This window comes from Astyanax mexicanus, chromosome 24 (assembly GCF_023375975.1).
Source record: "Astyanax mexicanus isolate ESR-SI-001 chromosome 24, AstMex3_surface, whole genome shotgun sequence".
Lineage (NCBI taxonomy): Eukaryota > Metazoa > Chordata > Actinopteri > Characiformes > Acestrorhamphidae > Astyanax > Astyanax mexicanus.
The window spans coordinates 26,423,158-26,441,650 of NC_064431.1; the positions used below are offsets into that span (position 1 = coordinate 26,423,158).

The following is an 18,493-nucleotide window of genomic DNA, read 5'->3' on the forward strand; positions in this document are numbered from 1 at the left end:
AAAAACTTGTACACACAAAAAGCTGTATTTTCAGTCAAATATTAAAAAAAAAAAAAAACACTGTTGCCAAACCATTCCTTTAAATTTTCTATTAGCATCAATTTGGTTTAATTTACACACTGAAAAACTTACAATTAGTCCCACACCCTATATATTATTCATATTGGCTCTAAACAAACATTACCATTCATCTAGAGGCTATTCCTGAGTAGCGGTTCGCACACACAGAGCCCCCCTCGGCCCCTTCATCCACCCCCTGCTTCCATTCCACTCTGCTGACTCCACATTAGAATGTGGAAGGCCTTGGAGTCGCCCAAGCAAGAATGCAGGCCGAACCTCCAGAACAGCTCTGAATAGGCAGCTCAATGTAAACTGTTATCTTTGAGCACGCTGGGCCTTCACAATACCCAAGCAGCTCAGGCACGCACTGCCAGCTCCATTCAGGAGAACAGCTCTACCACAGCGCCTTCGGCTCCACTTCAGCACCACTGTCCTGCCAAACGCGCAGTAATCCTAATAGCATCAGTCAGAGTCATTACACAATGATTCAGATCAAATAAGATTACAATTCAAAACCCAAATTATTTCCATCAGATCTCCTTATGAAATGTTAGCTAGTTTCTACTATGTTTCTAGTTTCTATGTTTTTGAAGTTTATAAAATGTAAGCAGCCTATTTAAAATGAACATATAAAAAAATACAGGGGTTTGAGACTATAGAGACCGGTAACTCTATATCTCCAATTGGTTTGTTCTGAGATCCTGACTGTGATTGGTTCTAGCTGAGACATTCTTTGGATTGCGAGTGGTACTAATCACCACTTGTGTCTGAGACCTTCACCTGATTGTAATCTAGTCCAGTGTTTCTTATGTGACCTCCCTGTAAGTGTGCTTGGTTCTAAATCACCATTTATTTTGTTGCAAGACCTCCCCCTGACAGTGATTGGTTCCAAACACTACCCTTACTAATTCTGAAAGCTCCTCCTAAATGTGATTGGTTCTAATCACCACATAGTCCCTTCTTAATACTCCTCCTGACTGGGAATGGTTCTAAAAAAAAAAACTCTCCTTGACTGAGACAAACGTCTTCTGAAACCACCTTATTTGTTCTGAAACAGCCCTTCTGATAGAGACTTGTTCTAATAAACCAACTTTTTGGTCTAGAACTGTGACTAATTTTATTCAGCACCATGCTGGAAACTGGAAAATGTTTAAATCATCAATGTGATTAGATTACTTCTGAAAACCCACGACCTCTTTGGGTCCAAATAATCACTTTGTCTTCGAGACCTTTCCCTGACTGCGGTTGGTTCTAATCACCACCTCATTTGTTCTGAAACCTCCGCTTTAAATGGGATTGGTTCTAAAAAAAAAAAAAAAAAAAAAAAACTCTCCTTGACTGAGATTGTATCTAATCCTGATAAATGTCTTCTGAGAATTTGTTGTAAAATCTCTTTTCTTGCTGAGACTTGTTTTCAATCACCACAGAGTTTCTTCTAAAACCTCCCCTCTAAATGTGACTGTTTTTTTAAAAAAAAGGTGTTTGTTTTAAGACTGCCACCAGACTACAGTTGGTCCTGCTTACTGCCTTCTGTATTCTGAGATGACTGCTCAAAATCACTGCCTCTATTCAACAAACTCTCTAATATCATTAGTCCTACAGACAGCCTTGAAAGTTTTGAGACGTCCCACATGACTGCAGTATTGGTCATAACTTAGTTATAGTAATAGATTGTTCCAAAATCAATGCAGCACAATCACCACCTTCATGGATGCACACTAAAATGATAAATACAATCAATATGGCACATTCAACATGGCGGCCACAATCATGTTACAACAAATGAGACTGAAAAGGTAAACAAAAGCACTAAGAAACAAGACAGATTTTAGGAGCCAACCATTCTGAACACCTAAAGCCTTAGCCCTGACCCTCAACTGAGCCCAAATCAAACTCAATCAGTAAAGACACAGGATGTGTTCAATAACAAATAACTGTCTAATGAAATCTACTATGAAGGATGAAATACCTATTTTTATAGTAAACCATGTATGTATTCTTACAGACCCTCTGACCTCAACCCACAACACTGTCCTTATAGACTCACACTCACAAGCACTTCTGTTTGATTCAGTACCACCATCACAGTGAACATGATGCAGAGAGACCGTGAGGAAGATAAGGAAAGGCACCTTCAGCGAACAAGGGGGAGTATGTGTGTGTTTTTGTGTATTTATATACAGAGAGGGGGGGGTCTCTTACCTCCATTTATGCACAACAAAGCCAGGACACTGCTCTCCACACACATTACAGGGCTGGCCTCTTTCCGGGTCATCTAGTGCAGTAGGCTGAGAAGAATAAAGATGAGCAGCAAAAAAGAAGAGGAGAGAAAAGTTATCAGACATTACAGAAGTAATTCATTTTTCATATATTTTGTTCTCTTCGTAAAGTTTAATAATCTACTTTCTAATGTTTTAACATATCTAAGGTTATCAGAGACAAACTTCCTTTTGAACAACAACAAAAACACACATTTTTGCTTTCACTTGTAAGGGTGCACAGAACCATGAATTCTGAAGGAGAATGTTTGGCAATCATTTTGTGTGACCTTAAGCTTAAGCATACTTGGGTTATGCAACAGGACAATGATCCGAAGCACACTGGCAGGTCCACCTCTGAATGGTTCAAAAACTAAATTAATGAATAAATGAAGTGGCCAAGATTAAGCCTGGACTTGTATGAACTTTTAGGATAATGAGTAAGAACTTTTGTCGAATAGTCCAACAACTTTCGTCTCCAGCATTTCAAACTACAGCCCTTTTTAAGCTGAAGCTCCCAACAGGCTAACAATGCTAGTGATAGGGGCATAACATTGCCCATACAAGGAAATCACTATTTTAACAACATTAACAAGCTCAAAGTAGCCCCACACATTACTGAATTAAAGCAATTGTGCAAAGAAGAGTGAGCTAAAATTCCTTCTCAGAATTTTGAAAGACTCATTGCCAGTTTTTTTTTTTTTTTTTGCAAATGCAAAGGGTGGCACAACTAGTTAATATGTTAAGGGGCAATTCTCACATAGGACCAGGTTGATTTGGATTGCTTCTTTTTCTTAATAAATTAAATCATCATTTAAAAGTAAAGCGCTGTCTCCCACACCAGTGACAGTCATACCACTGCTCTCCACCACCCAGCTGCACGAGACACGACCATTAACAGCCTACATCACTAACAACGCCACACAGCAGGTATACTATTATTAAGCTTCCAAACAACCTAACACGCCCCCTTCAGTGCCCCCCATGGCAACAGTCTCAAAGTTCCCCACCACATGATGCTGTGAATTATTTATTACACACTTTTGGTAAATAATTGATCTAAACTGAACGCAGTGTAATGGCACGAGCGCAGCTCTACCAGGCACCTGGCTCCTTAGGTTAGTAGGAAAGTGAACGACCAGAACACAAAGTTGTATCAGCTGGAGATCAAACGGACAGTGAGTGTGAAAACACGCGCCTCACGTCACCTGTACTGGGCGTAAAAGCGATGCGTAAAATGAGTAAAGATGCGCTGCTGCTTTACTCACCGACTGACTGGAGTTTCTCTTCTTAGAGCTGCGGGTGAACATGACCGAGCAGGAGCTGATCTGGGTGATCTGAATGATCTGGAGGTCTGGATGATCTGGGTGGTCTGGGGGTCCGGGTGAAACAGCGAGGGGGCGCGAAGGCAAAGCTCCAGTGGCCGGTCAGTGAACGAGCTGCTCGCGGGAGTCCGAAGCGTCCCGGGCCATCACCGCTCGAGCTGCTTTTTTTTTTTTTTTTTTTTTTACCCCACCCGTGTTCCCTAAAGCTCCGCCCCCGACACCGGGATTGGCTATCAGTTCCTAACTCACCTAGATCCAAACATAACGCACGAGGAATGACTCAAACAGTACAATCAGTACAGTCTAATTAAACATAAAATATATACAGTATATCACAATTTCTAAATGTATTTTTTCTAAAAAATAAAAATTAATTATTGTATAATATGGACGTTTTCTATCGCCACACACCTAAAAATAAATAAATAATAATATTCTGTTTGTTAATAATCATTTTAAACATTCATTAAAACAAACATTACGTAAAAGAGTTGTGATGTACATAACAAAAGGAGCTATCTGGACTTTTTACTAAAACTAAAAATTAACTAAAATATTTAAGATTTACACTGTATTTGAAGCCTGTCATATTTTATGTCACATTGACCTTTTTATTTCATAAACCATCCCGAAACAATAAAAAAAAATAATGAAAATGTTCTAAATAACATTAAATTGGTAAAAAAAAAATTGCTGTTACTTTGCCTAAAGTACTACTGTTTTTTTTTCCAATGCAGTGGGCAGGGCCAAGTTACTGTTTCATTGGTTTATAAACTTTAAAAAGTTAATTGGCTAGTCCATGATCTATCTCCCAAATAGTGTTATGTGCAACAAAACATTTAAAATAGGATTGTACATGATGTCCATTGTAACGGATGCAAGGTCTGAAAGGGATATACAGTATATGAAAAATTCTAAATGTAATTTTCTATGTTACAATTAAATTAACAATATAATTTTAACATATTATATATTATATCGTCATAAATATAACCAAAACATTACGCTATAAGATTACTTGTATTTAAAAAGACTACTTTTAAATATGTCTGAATATTTTGAAAACTGGTTTAATACGTTCCCCACTAAAAAATGAACGCTCTAAGGCAGTTAACATAAAAGGCAATACATGATTTAACCAACAGGCGCGGATATTTAATTTAATTGGCGGGTTCTGACTCGCTCGACTGTATTTATTTTTGTGAACGACACTAAAGCCGCCTTGTTTACATGCGAGTCCCCGGGCTGTAGTGAGCGGCGGCGGCGGGGTCTGTCTGCGTCTCTGTGGGGAGACAAAAGCGGCATTGGGTCCCACACAAACAGTAGGCTTAAAACAGAAAATATACCCACAAACCAGCATATAACATTACTTTAGAGTCCTTTATGGTAGTTTTTATTTTATTTTATTTTAAACGTTTAGCTGGGCCTGGTCCTACCTAGCGTAGTTAGCTATCTCGTTGCTAAGAACGCAACGCCACAGCTGGTTAATGGCGAGCCTACTCACTTATATCAGTAAATGACTGTTAACCGCTAGAGGACGCCAGCGAGTAAGTCATCAATGAATGGAGGTGAATGGTGCTAATGTGTTAAAAACTCAAATAAAATTAGTTACAAACTACTTGTACAGGATATTCATTTAATTTTAAAAATCAGAATATCGTGTTTTCCTCAAAAATCAAAGAAAACTTAGGTATAGATTTTTTTTTTTTAATTTTTTTTATTTAAAACCTCAACAGTCTTATTAATGCACTGGAACAGTTTTACAAGCTCGTCCACTAAATACACAAAGCACTTTCAGGTTTTTGCCATCAGATGTCGCTAATGTCCACTGAATTATGATTACTTTTTTTCCGATACAGCTGGAAAAAGTCTTCAGTGCTTCAGAAAGTCTCGATTTGCCATCACTACTTCTTAAGTGTATATATTAAATGAATATATTAGACTTAGCAGGCATGGTCGTTCCAGCACACTGGCACCATTAAACACAATATTTTGTCCCTTTTCCAATCAGAAATGCTTCTGCTTTTGGTTTGGAAACAAAACAATATGGACTGCCACTTTAAACTCCGCCTAGCCAAACACACTGCACTGACACTTTACAAGGACAATTACTTATTTAAAACAACACTGTCTCTTTAACCGCACAGAGACACTTTATCGTGTTACTACGGTGGCCGAGAAAGCCCAACGCAGTGCAAATTGAAAAGCGCTGCAAAAGCACAAAACACATCCATCAAAATTACAACACAGGCGCAGCAAATAGAAAAACGCGCTGCAAAAAGAAAAACGCGCTGCAAATAGAAAAACGCGCTGCAAATAGAACCACAACACAACGGAAGTGAGTCACAACGGAATTTTCCCGGGGGACCTTAAAAGATGCTGTACCAGCTGTATACAAAGGACAATAAGTGGCAAACAAGCTTCTGAAAAGTAAGTAATGTTTATTACCTGTGATTACCACGGTTGTGTGCATATTATTAAAAGTTCTGCTTCACAAAACGCCTTGTTTGCCACGTATTGTCCTTTGTACACATAGTGAAGTCCGAGACGTTACTGAAGACGCAGCTTAGCTGGTACAGCATCTTTTAAGGTCCCCCGGGAAAATTCCGTTGTGACTCACTTCCGTTGTGTTGTGGTTCTATTTGCAGCGCGTTTTTCTATTTGCAGCGCGTTTTTCTTTTTGCAGCGCGTTTTTCTATTTGCTGCGCCTGTGTTGTAATTTTGATGGATGTGTTTTGTGCTTTTGCAGCGCTTTTCAATTTGCACTGCGTTGGGCTTTCTCAGCCACCGTATGTTACTGCTCTTCATTCACACTACCATGCTGCTATAGCAAAACTTGCACTCAGGACTTCTTGCCTACTCGACCTATTTTTGTAGTTAACAATATCGGAAGAGACTTTTAAGAGGGTGATCTCCGTTCTAGAGGATCTCTGGCACAGCTGATATGGTAAGTTTCCTGGTTGAGTTTTCTTACACACCAAACGCGATTTCGCTGGCCACTTGTGTTTGCGTTGTGCTGCTGCCGCCGCGGAGCGTCGCCTGCTGATAACAGGCGGGGTTTTCTCGTCACGTCCGCAACCGGTGTTTTGTAGTTTTGAGTCTTTACAGCTTCTGTAGATCTGTATCTGTCTCTCAGACTCAGAATAAAGCTCTGATTATGCTCTTCCTCCTGTTCTCTCTATATGAGTGTAGGGAAGTGATGTACAGCTGAGGTTGTTCACTAGTCGTTATAATATTAGTGCCTCGCCTATAGTTGTTTGGACTACAGTTTTTCCCTGGTCGCGTGAGTCACGTCATGTGTTTTCTGCCGCGGTACCGTTTGCCGCGAGGTCAAAGTTGAACCATGTTGAACTTTGACCGCGGTAGAGGCGTGGTTATGGGCGGGAAAACGCGCCGTGTTCCGCTCTGCTCCACGCCATACCTACCGCGTTCGGTGTGTAAGCATCTTTACAAGCATTTCTCTTCTCCGTGAAAGCCCCGCAAAACCACAAATACACGGTATATGTCCCTGCAGTCTTGCGTCATTATGCCCATGATTGGGGTCCGCCTCTATCTTATTTTGTGGTAAATAAATATGTTTACTGGATCCTCTGAATTACGAGATTGTTTAGTAGAGAATCATGCTAGCTCTTAGCTAAAAAACTGAATCGACTCTTTTTGGAAAACGGATTCAAACTACTTTTAAAAAGATTCGACTGTTTGAAAAGTAATTCAAACTATTTTTTTAAAGAACATTGGATCTTGCCAACAGATTCACTTTTTAAAATTTCTATAAAAAAACGTCTACTGATGAGGACATAGCACTGTACATTACACGATTTAACCCACAGGTGCAGATATTTAATTTAATTTAATTTAATTTAAGGCAGTATTTATTTTTGTGAACGGCACTGAAGCGGCCTTGTTTACATGCAAGTCCTCGGGCTGTAGTGAGCGGCAGCGCCGGGGTCTGGCTGCGTCTCTGAGGGGAGCCAAAAGCGGCATCGGGTCCCCCACAAACAGCAGGCTTAACACAGAAAATAAACCACCAAACCAACCTTTAACAGAGTCTATTATGGTCGTTTTAAATCGGGTGGTTCGTTTTTAAACGTTTAGCAGTTTTTTTTTTTTTTTTGAGGGAAGTGTTGGGGTCTGTCACTTTAGCCAGCTAAGATAGCTGAGTTAGCCATTTAACCACCTAGCTAGCGTAGTTAGCTACCTCGTTGCTAAGGACGCAAAGCCAGAGCTGGTTAATAGAGAGCCTACCCACTTATATCACTAAATGACTATGAACCACTAGAGGGATCTAGCGAGTAAGCCATTAATGAATAGAGGTGAAGGGAGCTAATCTGCTTAAAACTCAAATATTCCTTTAATTTTGGAAAGTAGTATAGATATTTTCCTCAAAAATCAAAGACAACGTTAGTATATATTTTAAAAGACGCTAGCATTGCTGCTACTGTGTGCTGACTAATTCGTGAGCTGGTACCATTAAACACAATATTTCTGCTTTCAGCTTAGAAACAAAATCATACGGACTGCAGCTTTAAACAACACCTAACCAAACACACTGCACTGACACTTACAAGGACAATTACTATCATGCTGCTATAGCAAAACTTGCACTCTGGACTTTATGTTGCTGCTACTTGCCTACTCACCCCTTTTTTGTGTATTTATCTTTATCTATTTTATTTTATTTTATCTTATATTTATCTATTTTAACAATTGCCCTTTTGGGTGTCAACTGAAATGTGAGATTACAATTTCGTTCCATGTCATGTACCAAAAAAGTCTCCTTGAATCATTTTGGACTCACTCGGCAGCGCCCCGAAGTGAGTTTTTAGTGGGTGATATCCTTTCTAGAGGATCTCTGGCACATCTGAAATGGTAAGTTTGCTGTTTGTGTTTTTGACTCTTTACAAGTCGTAGTAGTCGTAATGAGAATAATACTAGCTTTTAGCTAACGCTACGCTCAGCGGCTCAGAACTTCTCAGAAGCCTCAGCGAGGGCTTGCTAATTGATTAGTTAGTTAATTAGTTAGATCAGGTGGATCAGGTGTGCTGTAATTAGTATAAACCAAAAAGCTGCGGAGCAGCACTACTCCAGAACATGCACTGAGAACCACTGAGCAGCTAATGCTTCATCTGTCTTATTAGCAGCCTTTTACTAGTTTTAACACTAATTCAGACTTTACAGCTTAAATCGACACGGCTCGACACGATTGAAGGGAGTTTTTAAGCAACAGAACACGAGAGGGAGTGTGTTATTGCGAATAACATCACAGCTGTGGTTTGGTCTTAGGCACGAGCTGAAGGCAAGCTCGACCTCCAGTGTCCTATTGCTTTTATACAACATTTTTATTTAATTTTTCCAAGATAAATAAAGATTAAAAAACAAAGATTGCAGGCTTTGCAATATTTCTCCGTAATTTTTAACCAGACAACACTGTTTAATATCAAATAATCAGATAATGATAACAGGACATAACTGAAATGTGTTTATAGAAGAGATGAAACCCCTTTACCATTTTTCTTTGCCACCCCCTCAGTACCCCAGTTTAAGGACTGTTGTGTTAGGGAATGCTGCTCTGGCTCCTGAAGCTCTCACTATTCTCTGAGAGGAGAAAAGGCTTCAGCCGAATAACCAGAGCCGCTTAATACAGTGTAATACTCTCACCGTCTCAAGGGTCATTCTCTCAGAACTGCAGCACACTCACTCTGAGCTCTGTGAGCCTTCAGCTGCTAATGCTATGCATAGTTATGTATATTAGCTTATTATGCCAGTGTGTGTTTAGTTACCTGTGTACACAGATAGCTCAGCTGCTGCGTTCCCCAATGGTGGAACAAACTACCTTCCACTGCCAGATTTTTTTTATCTTTAATAAACTCCTAAAGACCGAGCTCTTCAAAGAGCACTTACTCTCCTAACACCTCTAACGAACTAACTACTTCTAACCTTATTTCCTTCTATCCCTCTTTTCCTCCTCTATCCCACTATTTCCTTTTAGGCCTTGTCTAAAAATGTTTTTTTTACCTTTAACTATTTATTCTATGTACATCACTATTGTAAGTCGCTTTGGACAAAAGCATCTGCCAAATTTGATGTAATGTAATGTAATACTGTGTTAAACTGCTTATGTCTGGTGCGGGGTCTGTTTTTACTCATTCACAGACTAAGAAATCCAAGAGTACTCCAGTTAAGTGTTTACATGCACTGAGAAAACAATACCATTACTAAGATAAAATCCATCTCTCTTTATCAGATTTCTTAATCAAGATTATTCATGTTTTCAATGTAATTTACTGTTTGCATCAAGTTTACTATCCTTCAGTGTGTTTGTAAGTAAGTAGTTTATATTTTTTATAGTCTGTAACTATATGTATACTGGAGGGTTACTTTTGGCATTTTCTAATGGACTTAATTTTTTAAGTACTTTCTTTTAGTGGTATTTTTGGATTACATGTCTTTTAAAAGCACATATTCAAGTTCAAATAAAAAACGTAACACTTTAGTTTATATAATTAGTCCTCCGTCTGCTAGTGATACAATATTATCATGGTATAATAATAATATCACAATGCTGTGGTTCTGCGATACTTGATATATCGCAAGAAAATTTTCTATGATAGTTTACAGCTACTGTGTTACTGAAGAGAATAAAATACTCCTAAATAACCAAATACCAAGATTTATTTGCCAACCGATATTCTTCACCACAGTTTCACCCTATTCATTTAATTAGCACCACCATGTGGAGTAATAAAGCAGTAACTTTAGTAAGTCAAATTGGGGGGCGAGTCTTGGGGATTTTAGAATACCTACGTTTTAATTAAAAAAAAAAAATCCATATTTGATGCCACATATTGCTCATGTATATTCCTCATTAATTTATGTGTAAAATATTGTGTGCATAACATTTAATTCGTAAACATCCCTGAGAAGATTGCTGAGAGCTCAATGACTGCCTACTGAAAAATATACAGATAATATTGAGGATTATTGTGTTGGTCTCCACTGAGACGTGCAGGTTGTAATGTATGTTGTACTGCAGGAGATGTGAGAAGACTCCTGTGGGAAGCCTGAGGCCTGTGAGGTGAACGGCTGGAGCTGAACTGTGAGTGAAGTCTTTCCTTTTATCTGCAGAAGAATGTCTAGGTATGTGTTTGAAAATCACCAGGGCTGTGTACACAGACACACACGCACACACACACATTGCTTGCTTTTCTGGTTTCAGTATGTGTACGCATTAATATTCATTAATGTTTATACAATGAAGAAAGGTGGTATTTTGAGTTTCCTCATAAGGCACTAGTGACGTACAGTATCTATAACCTCAAGAAAGCCTATCATCCATGATCCATCATTTAGGCCTTCAGCTCAGCTAAATAGAGAAAACTTATTTGGCTGTGTAAACCCTACCAGTGGAATGAGAATCATCCTCAGGGGTACAAGTAAAAAAAAAAATAAAAAAAATAAAAAAATAATAAAAACACTTTTATTTATTTTATTGTTCGTGATAATGACTTACAGACAATAAAAACCCAGTGAATAAAAAAACAGTGTTAGACTTAGAATATTATATAAGACAATTTGATACTTTTGGCAGTGTGCCAAGTCCTGCTGGAAAATGAAATCCTCATCTCCATGAAGTCAGCAGAATGCAGCATAAAGTGAACTTTAATAGAACAGCACAAATATAAATATTAAGAAGAAGTAACTTTTTTTTTTCTTCATACCTTAAACTATTTCACATTAAAAAAATATTTTGTCTCCCTGGGAGCCTTAATCTGTTAAAAATAGTTACAAATAGGTGGGCCGTGAAGTGAAACCCCCTGGTGTACTGTAAAGACTGATATGAAATGTAAAAAGCTCCAACACTCATCCTTAAAGCAGTTCATGGACCCCTAGTGTTTGATTAAGAGAAGACGAGTGCAGCAGGATTGTGGGTAATCAAGCCTGCAGCTGTTCTGCAACACTAGTTCAGGTTGCATTCATGCAAGCTGGGTAACCATGGTGACGGTAAACAGTAACAGGCTCGGGTGACCTGCAGGCCTCACCTGGAGCAGGTACTGTACCTTCCACAGCATCAGCTGACTGGACAACATCTGCTATTGCCATACCAGTAAAATGAACATCAGCTTTACAGGAAAAGTATTCTATATGCTAATATTATTTCTTTTGAAAAAAGGCAGTGTAAAATATATTTTTCCAAGTAATTATGGAGCATTTCTTTTAGTTACTTTCTAAAGATATACTTGGACACAATATAAAGAGAAAAATTGGCAGATTCTCATTATCTCAAAAAGTGAAAAATTGAAGATATAAAGCTTTTGTAACATTGGGAGGATTTGTGTAATAGGTGTTAAGATCTTATTTCAGAAGTCATTGTATTTGACATACATTATATTTGGCTTATATTTGAAGGTTGATTTACTACAAAATACCAGCCATATTTGTTCAAGCATGTTTTTTTGGAAATAGGCCTTACATTTTGCAATTTGTTGCTATAGCTTGCTATTGTGTTGCCTTGCACACTTGGACTATGCCAAAATCAAAAAGTGATTCAAAAACTTTGCATTTGGTCCTTGTGCATTAGCTAGCTAGCTGGATGTTAACATGAAGAATTCTCCCCAGAGCAGAGCTAGAAGTTTTAAAAGCCCCTTCCACCCTTAAGATTAAAATATAATCCAAAATGTTTTTTATTTTATTTTTTATTTTGCATAACTGATAAAGCAGAACGGTTTAATCTAGATACAAGACCCAGGTTAGCACTGTTGATGATAATTTACTACATCCAAATATCATGAAAACATAGATAGAACTTCTATCCACATATAGAAGTTGGAACAGGGGTGGGCTATATCTTTACACCTAAGGCTGTAATCACTGAAAACATTTAGTCTTTTTGAGTTTTTAGAGCTGTAGTGCGCTTAGCCAATCAAAGGCGATATGTTTGCATGTATGAATATTCATGAGCTAGAGCAAAAATCCTATCTTTCTTCAGAGACGACTAATCCAGTGAAATAAAGCAGGGCTATACAGAAACACCGGAGCACTTCTATTTTTTTTATATACAGAAAACGGCTCACATGGCATTTATTCATACTAGAGACCACAACAAAGCATCTTAAAAATAATTAAAAATGATGGAATTATACCTTTAGCTACTATTGATGTGCAGGGCAGCCATTCTGAGCTTTGTGAGAATTGTGATATTTCATGCAGTATATGCACACTACCATCCTTTTACTACAATTAGTATGACTGCTGCTGTTTTTTTTTTTTTAAAGCTTGTCTACAGTATTTAGCTATCTTTATTCAGATTTTTTTTAGCCTCACAATAGCATGCATTACCAGCTTTAACACTTTAATTAGCATCATCTTTGGTCCTCATGCTGAAGGGAGACAGTAACAGCCTCCGAACATAAACGCCAAAACTTTTGATCCTCATCCCTAAACCTTTAGTTAGCTTCTTGTGCCATTTGGCTACTAAAAGGAGCAGTGATTTTGGTGCGGTCGACTCAAATATAGATGCAGATGTAAATGCAGTCAAATTAGAGTGCACGTTCTGTACTTTAACCTCATAATCACGGTTTAATTTGAACTCTAGGGATGCTAGACTTCAGAGTCGAAGCGATACACACTGCAGCACTGCGTTTTCTATACAGACGACACTGTTTGCTATCATGAATCATCCAGGATATTACACTAGACAGAGCGAAAGACGGGAGGAGACTTGTGCTAACTACACAAAACAGCATCGCGCTGCTTAATTTGATGCACATTCATTCTGCCCCAGAGTCAAAACGTTGCTTTAATATTCCCACTGTGCTCCCTGTGAATAGACTGTGACAGGAAGTCAACAGCATGGCCTTGAGCCTGCAACGAGCAACTATAGCTCTGAACTAATGGGCCTGAGAGATGGTGTGTGTGTGTGTTGGCCACGGGGTGGGGGGTGGTTGGAGTGACTTTAAAGTACAAATGCAGGCTATATACACTGACATAAAGAGGTTAACCCTGGTAGGAGGTCAGACCATCATTTGCTGACATGCAAAAAAACAAGCGTTTTAACAGATATCCAGACTGGAACACTGGAACACATTTTCTTTGGCATACTTGAAATAGAGATTTTAAAAAGTGCATTTTGCAGCTGAACAGAAGGAACAAAAAATTAAAAACTGTCACACTTTTCAAATAAAAACAAACAAAAAAAATTTATTTGATTTTACCAAATTAAAACCCTCCACAATATAATCAAGAGGAAGATGGTTGATCACAAGCCATCAAACCAAGCTGTGGAAATGTTGAATGTTTGCTTAAAGTTATCCAAAAGCAGTGTGCAAGACTGGTGAAGAGAACATGTCAAGATGCATGAAAACTGTGATTAAAAACCTGGGATATTCCACTAAATATTGATTTCTGAACCCTTAAAGCTCACCTTCCGTCGTTTTTTCTTTCATTTTAAAATGTCTAGTTGTGGTCTCTAGTATGAATGAATGACATGTGAGCCGTTTTTGTAAAAAAAAAAGTGCTCAGGTGTCTCTGTATAGCTCTTTTTTAATGGACTGTTTTAGGGGTGTGTCCAAAATGACCGGATTCCAGCTTTGCTCATGAATATTCATACATGCAAACAGCATGCAAATATCTCTCCTCTGATTGGCTAGGAGCACTGCGACGCCCCTCCACCGCTCTGCCGCTCACTGCCTCCCACCTCCTAAAGGTGCTTACACACTGCACGCGGTAGGTGCGGCGCGGTACGCTGACCCCCATAGGATTCAATAGTGTCTAGAGCGGTAGAGCGGTGCGTCGCTGCCGCGGAGCAGAGCGGAAAGCGGCGCGTTTCCCCGCCCATAACCACGCCTCCACCGCGCTACCGCTTACCGCGGGCAAAGTTCAACATGGTTCAACTTTGACCTCGCGGCAAGCGGTACCTCGGCAGAAAACGCATGACGTAAACTCACGCGACTAGAGAGAAACTGTAGTCCAAACAACAATAAACGTGCGCGAGAGACTAATAATAGCGATTAGTGAATCCCCTCAGCTGTACATCACTTCCCTACACTCATATAGAGATAACAAGAGGAAGAGAAGAATCAGAGCTTTGTTCTGAGGCTGAGAAACAGATACAGATCCACAGAGGCTGTAGAGACTCAAAACTACAAAACACCGCTCGCAGAGGTGATGGGTTTTAGAAAACTCCGCCTATTATCAGCAGGAGACGCTTGGCGTCAGCAGCAGCGCAACGCACCCGCAACTGACCAGCGTAGAGTAGAGCGGCAGCACAGCGGAATGCCGCGCGGCATACCGCGTTCAGTGTGTAAGCACCTTAACTGATGAGCGGTGATGTTGCGTCGCTTCAGCTCCGCCTCTGGGAGTTTCTCGAGCCAAGGTGGGCTGGTCTGTGAGTTTCTGCCTACGTAGGCAGAAAGATAATTCAAAATTCACCCGTTTTTCGGAGGGGGGGGGGGGGGAGGGGGGATTTCTTTGCTTAGCTCCTGCAGACAATGGGGGCTGCAAAACAGTTTAATGTGCAGGTGTACACATTCAACTCGGAGAGACCTACTGTATTCCACAAAAAACAAGAAAAATCGGATTTTCGCGGAAGGTGAGCTTTAAAACTTTATAAATATGAACTTGTTTTCTTTGCATTATTTGAGGTTTCAAAGCCCTGCGTTTTTGGTATGTCAACCATTTCTTGTTCTCTGCAAATAAATGCTCTAAATTACAATATTTTGTATGCTGTATGAATCTGCAGTGAAGTATGCTACAAGTGCGACACTATGAGTGAATCACTAAGCCCCTGCACTAAGACTGAAGTGCACTGGTTTCACTGGATTAATCTTTCAGTCTGTCCTACTTAAATATATTAAGGTCACACCAAAGGGAGATTATTAGAGAAATGCATACAGACAACAAACAGCAGATTTTATTAAGTTAGACTTTATTGCATTATGGTTATTCCCTTACGTGATCCAATACAAGAATCATACAATTGGCAAACATAACATACAAAGGCGTACATAAATAATAATTACAAACCTATTGACCAAAAACACCCATGGAAATATAATAAATACAAAGCCTATATTTAATAAAAAGAATAGAAAAGATCTTTCAAATAAGTCTCATTTATCAACCTTGTGGTCAGTGTGGATTGGTCAAAAGTGCCTGACCTCATAAAAAAAAAAACAACAACAAAAAAATCAGAGCACCTGAGAAAGCAAATGTAAAAATAGAAAACAGTTTCAGTAAAAATGCTAACAATGCTAACACAGAATGAACGTGTTTACAGATCAGTTAGCACTGAAAAAAAGATTGTTAATGGTTGCTGTTTACAATATTAGCATTTTTGAAAGAAGGTGAATAACTTGGAAATGGATAGTAGTTAGCATTGCACAATTTACGTCATACTACTTTTTGGATACAACATTAGCTTTTTTTTTGCTTATAATGGTTATAATACTAGCAAATAGTTTCTAATATTGCTAGCTGTGGATTGTATATTGCCAACTGATACCTCAAGTGACATCATGCTAACTGACTGTAACAGTATTAACATGTTTGCTAATATTGCTAACTGTGAAGGAAGCTGAATGTCTTTTAGTTAGCACTATCCAAATTACATCATGCTAACTGTTACAATATTAGTTATCTATAAATTTGTCATAATAAAACATTCTAACTAATTATCATAATATTAGCATGTTTGCTAATATTACTAGCTATGAATTAAGGTGAATACCTTACAGTTAGCATAATGCAAACAACATAATTCTAACTATTAGCTACAATAGCATGTGAATAAGTCAGTTTTATGTAGCATTATACAAATGACATCATGCTAACCTTTGATTATATTAGCACCCATGCTAAAATTGCTAGCTGTGAATGAAGCTGAATGTTTGTCAGTCTTTTCAGTTTCAGCATGACACAAATGACACCATGCTAGCTGTTGGCTACAGTATTAGCAATGTTTTGAAAGAATGTGAATACATCAGTTAGTATTACACAATGCCACCATGCTAGCTGTTCTAGTTTGTTACAGTTGTTGCATTTTGCTAATATTGCTAATTGTGATTGAAGATGAACATAGCATAATGCTAATAGCAATGCTATCTGCTGGTTACAATAGTAGGATTTTTTAAAAAAGGTGAGCACACTTGTTAGCATCACACAAATGACATCATGATAATGTTTGGTTACAAAATTAGCATTTTTGCTAACAGTAAATAAAGGCGAAAACCTGTCAGTTAGCATTACAAGGATGTTTGCTTACAAGCCATGCTCACTGTTGGCTACAATATTAGCAAAAATACTAATATTTCTAACAGTGAAAGAAGATATGAACACACATTAGCCATTATGCTAACTGGTGGCTGTTCTATTCATAGTCCACTAACATAGTTAGCCAAGTTAGCCTTCAGAAAGTTACACTTTCATGTGTGTTAGGAACTCCCTATGTAGCCTAAAAAACATAATGTAGAAGACTCTGTAACTGATGTACTGAGTTCACAGTAAGTGCATCAGTATTTTTAAGGCAGCTAGTGAACACAACTCCCAAAGGCACAGCTAGCATAGCAGGCACAAAGAGGCCAGTCAGTGTTCAGATTGTTGGGATATAATATGAAAACTGTTAAAAAAAAAAACAGCAGTGATATAAACACATTCAGAGAGTAAAACTGTTCCCTTATCACAAACACTTCAGTGTCAGTTTTACAACAATACATCTTAATTAAGACCCTCAATATAAGAATCTGATACACTATAATGTAAATAGCACCATCTCTGAAGTTATGGCTGGTATGGCTGGATTTCCTAAGAGCACTTTCACCTCTGAAAAGTCAATACCTGGTTTAAGAAATTGAAAACAGTGACGTCATTCCTAGACAGTTTAAGGCTACATTCACATTACAAGCCTCTTTAATTTAATTCTGATTTTTGTATCAGTCTGTATTGATGCGTAATCTGCATTCAGTCACAGAACCTCAAAATGGGGTTTGGATCTGATTTTTTAAAAATTATTATTTATTTGTTTGCTTCTCAGACTATTTGAAATCAATCTGAATACAATATAGATAGTATGGCAAACGTGATAATTTAGAATGCGTATATTAAAATTGCCTATATTATGTTGCATGTCCACAAATCGGATAAATATCTGATCCAGGACTACATATAAAAGACCAGTCTAGAATGCATGGCCAATTCAGACTTTTGCCATGCTGTCTAAATTTAATCCAGATTTTTTTTGATAGTCTAAACAGCGAAACACCCCAAAATCTCTTTTTTCGCCAATCAGATCCAAACCACATTTGATTAAGCTCAGTCTGAATGCTCAAATTAGATTGTAATTAGAGTATTTTTTGTCACTTACACTAAAAGAAACATCTACCTCATCTAATCCAAAGTGATGGAAGTTCAGGGATTTAACAATGTGGCTACTTATAGTTATTGATGCCTGTATTGTTACCATGGCAACCCATACAGATACGCTTGTGATGTCTGGACATGCATTTTCAGTCTGATCATTTGCGAATAACAGTGCAGACAGTCAACCTATAAAATCTGATTTGAGGAAAGGAAAAAATGTATATGACATGTCCACATATCCTTAAAAACCCAAAATCAGATCTTTGTCACAATCAGGCAAAAAGGATTTGAGTCACTTCAGTCTGGTAATGTCAACGTAGCCTTGCTACTTTTTGTTTGTATTGGGTGTATGTTCCATCACGTAGCAAAAAAACAAAACAAAGAAAAACACAAGAGTCCGTACCCTGACAAATATAGCTCATAAAAACAATAATAAAACAAAATACATAGTGACAGCCAAAAAAAGATTAATTTAAAACAACTACAATAAAACTGTAA

General features: G+C 38.3%; 2 protein-coding genes across 7 annotated transcripts in view; one reads left to right on the forward strand and one right to left on the reverse strand.

Annotated features, from left to right (window-relative positions):
• Nucleotides 1-3,947, reverse strand: part of prickle2b (prickle homolog 2b) — a 155,980-nt gene extending 152,033 nt beyond the window's left edge. Inside the window, exons 1-2 of one of the 2 annotated variants that reach the window (XM_007256437.4) lie at nt 3,587-3,947; nt 2,263-2,348 (exon numbers count right to left, since the gene is read on the reverse strand). In XM_007256437.4, coding sequence (XP_007256499.3) covers nt 2,263-2,348; nt 3,587-3,628 — 128 coding nt within the window. In that variant the 5' untranslated portion in view covers nt 3,629-3,947. Of the gene's footprint in view, nt 1-2,262; nt 2,350-3,586 lie in introns of those variants that run through there. The other variant, XM_022682810.2, reaches the window with a different exon arrangement.
• Nucleotides 1-18,493, forward strand: part of LOC103029679 (solute carrier family 2, facilitated glucose transporter member 9-like) — a 1,095,244-nt gene that overhangs the window by 186,072 nt on the left and 890,679 nt on the right. The gene's annotated exons all lie outside the window — the stretch shown is intronic.